This window comes from Chiloscyllium plagiosum, chromosome 33, assembly GCF_004010195.1.
Source record: "Chiloscyllium plagiosum isolate BGI_BamShark_2017 chromosome 33, ASM401019v2, whole genome shotgun sequence".
Lineage (NCBI taxonomy): Eukaryota > Metazoa > Chordata > Chondrichthyes > Orectolobiformes > Hemiscylliidae > Chiloscyllium > Chiloscyllium plagiosum.
The window spans coordinates 7,168,904-7,174,903 of record NC_057742.1 but is presented as its reverse complement, the minus strand read 5'-3'; the positions used below and the strand labels follow the sequence as shown (position 1 = coordinate 7,174,903).

Below are 6,000 nucleotides of genomic sequence, written 5' to 3'. Positions count from 1 at the left end.
TCTTTTGTACAATTGAACAGATTTCACTTACCAACTACCGACTGGAAGCACGGTGGGTGTGAACCCGAAAGGCCAGCGCTGGAAGCGTGGTGCTCCTGTCAATATCGACTCCATCAAAACGTTGGAGACTGAAGGAGACCGCCTGAGCCTGGATTTAGTTGGGGCCAGCCTTGCCATTGACACCTTGCCAGACAATGGAACCCAAATTGTGGTCAGTGGATTTCTTTGTAACATCATCTGAAATTGAATAGGAGCGATGTTATATGGACCTTATATTATACCTTGGTTAGATTGCACTTTGAGTCCTGCACATGTCTGCAGTCGTCACTATTTTATAAGTATTGGAAAAAGTGCAAAATGATCTGATGAACAATGCCAGAATTAAGAAGTTATATGTATCAGGAAAGATTGAACAGTCTGTGGCCTTTTCATCTGGAAAAGAAATCACTGCAGGATGGACTGTGAGCTTGCAGGTGATGGTGTTCCCATGCATGATCTGAGAGATAGGTTTTCAGTAACATGTTAAGGAATATCGAGAGAAAGGGGAGACATTGAATAGCTTGGGTAGGGAGCTCCACAGCACGGTCAACTTAAAGACAACTGTTAGGAGCAAATTTCTTCAGAATCAGGCCATTCAGCCCCTTGAGCCTCTTCTGCCGTTCAGTGGGATCATCGCTGGCCTGTGCCCTAACTCTGTTGGTCCATACCCCTCAATACATTTGCTTAACCAAAAAAAACCGCAATCTTCTAATTCTTCTCATTTGTGTGTCCAAACACCACTTACACGATCAAAAATGTAGAAGGTTTGTTACTGTGTGACTGCAGCACTTAATAACTGAGTTAGTAAGAATGAAATGTAGTCCCTGAAAATCAAAAACTAACATTTAAGAACATTTTAGGAAAAACCATCAGAAAAATAATAATAGACACAGAATGGTGTTTGCAAATGCTGTGTAAGCACATTGTGTGCAACAGTCTGATAGTGCAATGGTTGTAAGATGTATCATATCAAAACCTCCAATTTTGATGATATTTACAAGCAGAGGCATAGAATACAAATGCAGAGATTTTTTGCTGGAATTATAGAAAAAAAGTTCAACTCCACTGTGTCTGTGGCTTCTAACTCTGGACCCCAGAAGGATATGAAGAAATGTACTAGAACAGTCCTGGGGTTGAGAGATTGCAGAGATGCTGAGATTGTACTCCAGAAACCAGAGGAGACTTGATGGAATCTAGAAAATTATGAAGATGTTAGATAGACTAAGGTGGGAAAACGATAGCCTTGTGGTATCAACGCTGGACTATTAATCCAGAGACCCAGGTAATGTTCTGGGGACACAGGTCCAAATTTCCCATGGCAGATGGCGGAAGTTGAATCCACTAAAATTAGCACCATGAAGCCATTGTTGATTGTTGGAAAAACTCATCTGGTTCACCAATCCCCTTGAGGGAAGGAAACTGCCATCCTTACCTGGTCCGAGCTGCATGTGACTCGAGACCCACAATGATGTGGTTAACTCTTAACTGCCTCTCTGGGGCAATTAGGAGTGGGAAATAAATGCTGGTTTAGACAGTGACAATCACATCCCAGGAATGAATAAAAAGAAGCTGTTCCAATAACAGAAGGATTGACGTTCAGCTGACACACCTACATATGTTGGCAAAAGAGAGGACCGCAGACGCTGGAGATTAGAGTCGAGAGTGTGGTGCTGGAAATGCACAGCAGGTCAGGTAGTATCTGAGGAGCAGGCGAATCAACATTTTGGGCAAAAGCCCTTCATTTTGTCCGAAACGTTGATTCTCCTGCTCCTCGGATGCTACATGGCCTGCTCTGCTTTTCCAGCACCACTCTCGATACCTGCATTTGTTGATTGGCAAAATAATCAGAGGTAACCCAAGGAAAACCCTTCACAGAAAGAGTGCTTAGGAGTTGGAATGGATGCTCCCTCTGACCTTGAGGTGGATATAGCTTCAATTAATGTCCTAAAGGAAACCGGAATAGTACATGGAGATAATAAAAGGGAAATTACAGGTGGGGGAGGTTGGTCAGTAGTCGGACTGACTGGAACTCTCTTGAAGACCCAATGACCTCCTTCTATTCTGTAGGATCCAAGCCTTATTAGGAAGATATTTGACAGAAGATGACGTCAGTTAAAAATAGAGGGTGTAGTGGAAGAATACCCAGAACAGGAGAAGCAGCACCAGACAGTGATTTCTCCTCCCACCCCAGCCCTGGCTGATGAGGGTTTTAACATCAAAAGTGATAGACACCAAAATGTGCAGGCTTGGTGTTGTTAAATGTGACAGAGAAATGGAATACAACATTTTGAAAACACTGACAATTCCTTGCAATGGGCCTTTAGTTAAATTGAATTTTTAGCCAAACTTCTTCAGAAAACACCCAGAGATAAAGTAAATAACTAGTGTTCTGGAAAAGCAACATAATGAAGTGTCAAGAATTTTCCAAATAAATTTTGGGATGTCAGGTGTAATGCTTTCTAAATACCCTGAAGTCAGTCACTGTTTTCACAGTTTATCTGTTCCCCATCCAATTAAAGATTCTAGGAAGTCTTGTTGTGAGTTAAAGAGAGAGAATTTGCATTTATATACAGTCTTTCATTACCTTAGGATGTCAATTAAAACCTTCTAAAATTCAGCCACTTTATAAATTAGGGCATGTTGCAGCCATTTTATGCAAAGCAAGCTTCCACAAACAGCAATGCAATTGCGATCATCTTACTTAGATGATGTAGGCTGAGGGATAAATTTTGTCCAAGATGCCAGAATGTTTTGCTTTCACCTTGGAGGGCATAGAGGGACATCAGTTTAATTGCTCATCTGAAAGGAGACTTCAGACAGTACAATATTGCCTAAGGACTGCACTGAAGTATCAACCTAACTTTGTGCCACTCCTGAGATTTGAGCATGCAGCCTGTTAACTTGGAAGGAGGAGTGCTGACTTGACCCAAGAGGAGCTCTTCATGCCTGGTTTGGTGAAGTGATAATCCTAGCAAGTGGCCGCACCCCTTCAGTACCTCTCACTCCTCATAGGCTCTGGCCAAATAGATGAAAGACTAAAAATCCCAGTTTCCCAAAATAAGCACCTCCCATAATCCAACTAAATAAGAGAAGATGGAAATGCCAAAGTATTGAATCAAATTGAATTGCATCAGCTTTATTGTCACTTATACTCACATAAATACAGTGAAGTGTTTACAAGTTGCCACTTATGGTGCCATCTTCGGTAGCAAAATATCTTGGTACAGATCCTTGAGTACAAACTCTTAGGAAAAGAAAATTATAAAAAAAAGAAATAAAAAGTCCAGCATTACAGAAGTTCAAAAGTACAAAATCATAGCAATAAATTAGAAAAATAAAGAAATAAAATTTCAGAACAGGAAACTAACATGAAAAGTTTTGCCTGAGCTAGTCTGGTGTATTTTATACATTGCACCCTTGTGTTTGATCCCGGTATTACTGCTGCTATGGTCTCAGCTGTGTCTTCATCATAGTCATGCCCATAGAGATATCCAGCAGAGGAAACAGCCCTTCAGACCATCAAGTCTATGCTGGTCGAAAATAACGACCTAACTATTCTAATCCCATTTTCCAGCACTTGGTCGACAACCTTGTATGCCTTGGAGTCACAGGTGCATCTAAATACTATCCAGTCACATTCTTATCTTTGAACCAGAAAGTTGAGGGTTCAAGTGGCACTAAACGGAGTTGAGTGTAAAATCTCGGTGGATACTCTGCTGAGAGTGGTCTTCTATGTCAGGTGTGCAATCTTTTGAATGAGATGCTCAAGAAAGTCCCCATCGATCTTCTCAGGAGGAGATAAAAGATCCCAGAGCACTAACTTGGAGAAGTATGAGTATTCTCTCCAGTGTCCTGACCAAGTTCCCCTCAAGCAGTATCACTGAAGCAGGTGATCTTGTCATCCTTTGCCTAATTGTGGAATCTCTCAATGTGCAAATTGGTTGCTGTGTTTCCTACATTACAACATTGACTGCACTTCATTAGTTACTTCATGGATGTAAAGTGCTTCGGGCATACTAAGATTGTGAAAGGTGCTTTATAAGTAACAGTTCCTTCTGGAATGCAGGGTTTATACTCTGGAGAAGGGTCACTGGACTGGAAATATTAACTCTGCTTTCTCTCCACAGACATGCTAAGTTTTCTCAGCAATTTTTGCTTTTGTTTCTGATTTCTGCATTCCTTTGGGGTTTTAATCCTTCTTGATTTGTCTGATGTAGGGGATGGACAGTGGTAGCTACCAATGCTGTGAATGATCAATTAGAATACTTTCCCTACCTCTAGTATCTCGCCTGTCTCTCAGCCAGGATATCTGCTACTAGGGTCATCAGACTGCCATTGAAATGTTTATCCATCAGGCAGTATTCTGGAAATAAAACTTTTCTCCCAAATTCTGGTACCTCAACTCTTGGAGAAAGTGAAGGACTGCAGATGCTACAAAAAGCGTAGTGCTGAAAAAGCACAGTAGGTCAGGCAGCATCCGAGGAACAGGAGAGTTGATATTTCGGGCGTAAGCCCTTCATCAGGTGTGTGTGTGTGTGTGTGTGTGTGTGTTGGGGCTGGGGCAAGATAGCTGGAAAGGTGATGGATGCAGGTGGGGTGGTGGTGGTGATAGGTCGCTGGGGAGGGTGGAGAGGTGGGAAGGAAAATGGACAGATAGGACAGGTCAAATTTCAATGGTACAGTTCCACCGATGCTTGTATGCTGAGTTTCTCGGGATCTGAACAAATTTATGGCTCATAATCACAAATTTCCAAAGGTACATAAAACACAAATTAGGAGATTTTGTAAAAACAGCTCTCTCCTATCTGTCACCAAATCCCTTCCCACCACCACTGCTACATAGCAACAATTTGATGATTAATTGAAGGGAATCCCCTAGGTGAATTATTAAGAATCTGATCTTTGTTGTACATCAACTACTTTGACAAGGGAATGAAGACAAGTACAACAGTAGCAAAAAGCATAAATTAAGGTGAACTTTTCTTGCACTATGTGGTCAATTTACGTCAGATATAGAAGAATGATTTTTGAGATATAGAAGAGATTAGTGAAGCAGATGTTCTCCAAAAGAATTTATCCAGCACAAGCTCTGTCAGGTAATTGGGGAGATGGATAATTGGAGAACAGATAACAGAAGTTCCTCGGAGCTTCCTAAAGTACATTCACTTGGCTGTGGGTTTAGCAGATTGTTATAATGTGAAAAAAGCTGCCGTCACTCTTAAATCTCAACAGCTCAGTGCTAATAAAATAACACAGGAAATGGGTTGAGGGAATACTGTTTTCGTGAAAGAAAATAATTTGTCAAAAGTTGCTTTGTTTAGAGAAGCCACTTGTCATTTTATTGTCAGGATGATGTGGTGCGCAGGCCATAATGTTCATCGTCGCACTGCATCAGGCCATATTGAGTGTTTTATTGTTGGAATAGATGAAGAGTTAAAGGCCATCTGGAAGCTTCAAAGAGGTAGGAGAGACAACAAGGTAAATCAAGAAGAAATCAGACCCCTGTGAATTGTAGCAGAATGGCAGGTGAGTATTGTCGCTGTTCTAGATTCTTAGCTACACCAAACTAAAGTAGATCAGAGAGGCAATGAAACTCTAGTTCACCAATCGAACATGGAGTCATTTCTAAAATCCAAAAGAACTGCAGATGCTGTGAATCAGAAACAAAAACACAAATTGCTGGAAAAGTTCAGCAGGTCTGGCATCATCTGTGGGGAGAAATCAGACTTACATTTCAGGCCAAGTGACCCTTCCTCAGAACCAGATAATATTTTCCTTCCTAGCTTCACATCCTGGTCATCATTTTTGAAATCTTATCATTTTCTTTCCAATCATTGAAGGATCACTTGTTAGGCACTGTACGGAAAAGGGCCAAAGATGTTCTCCTGCTGTTCTGCTCCTCAGACTAACAGCACCACATGAAACGCAGACCTGTATTGTTGCAGTTGTAGGTGTGGGGAA

The 6,000-nt window shown here is 41.4% G+C and overlaps 1 protein-coding gene across 1 annotated transcript in view; it reads left to right on the top strand.

The window, feature by feature from the left end:
* Positions 1-6,000, top strand: part of LOC122539786 (plexin domain-containing protein 1-like) — a 276,760-nt gene that overhangs the window by 60,845 nt on the left and 209,915 nt on the right. The window contains exon 2 of the mRNA XM_043674842.1: positions 21-211. Coding sequence (XP_043530777.1) covers positions 21-211 — 191 coding nt within the window. The remainder of the gene's footprint in view (positions 1-20; positions 212-6,000) is intronic.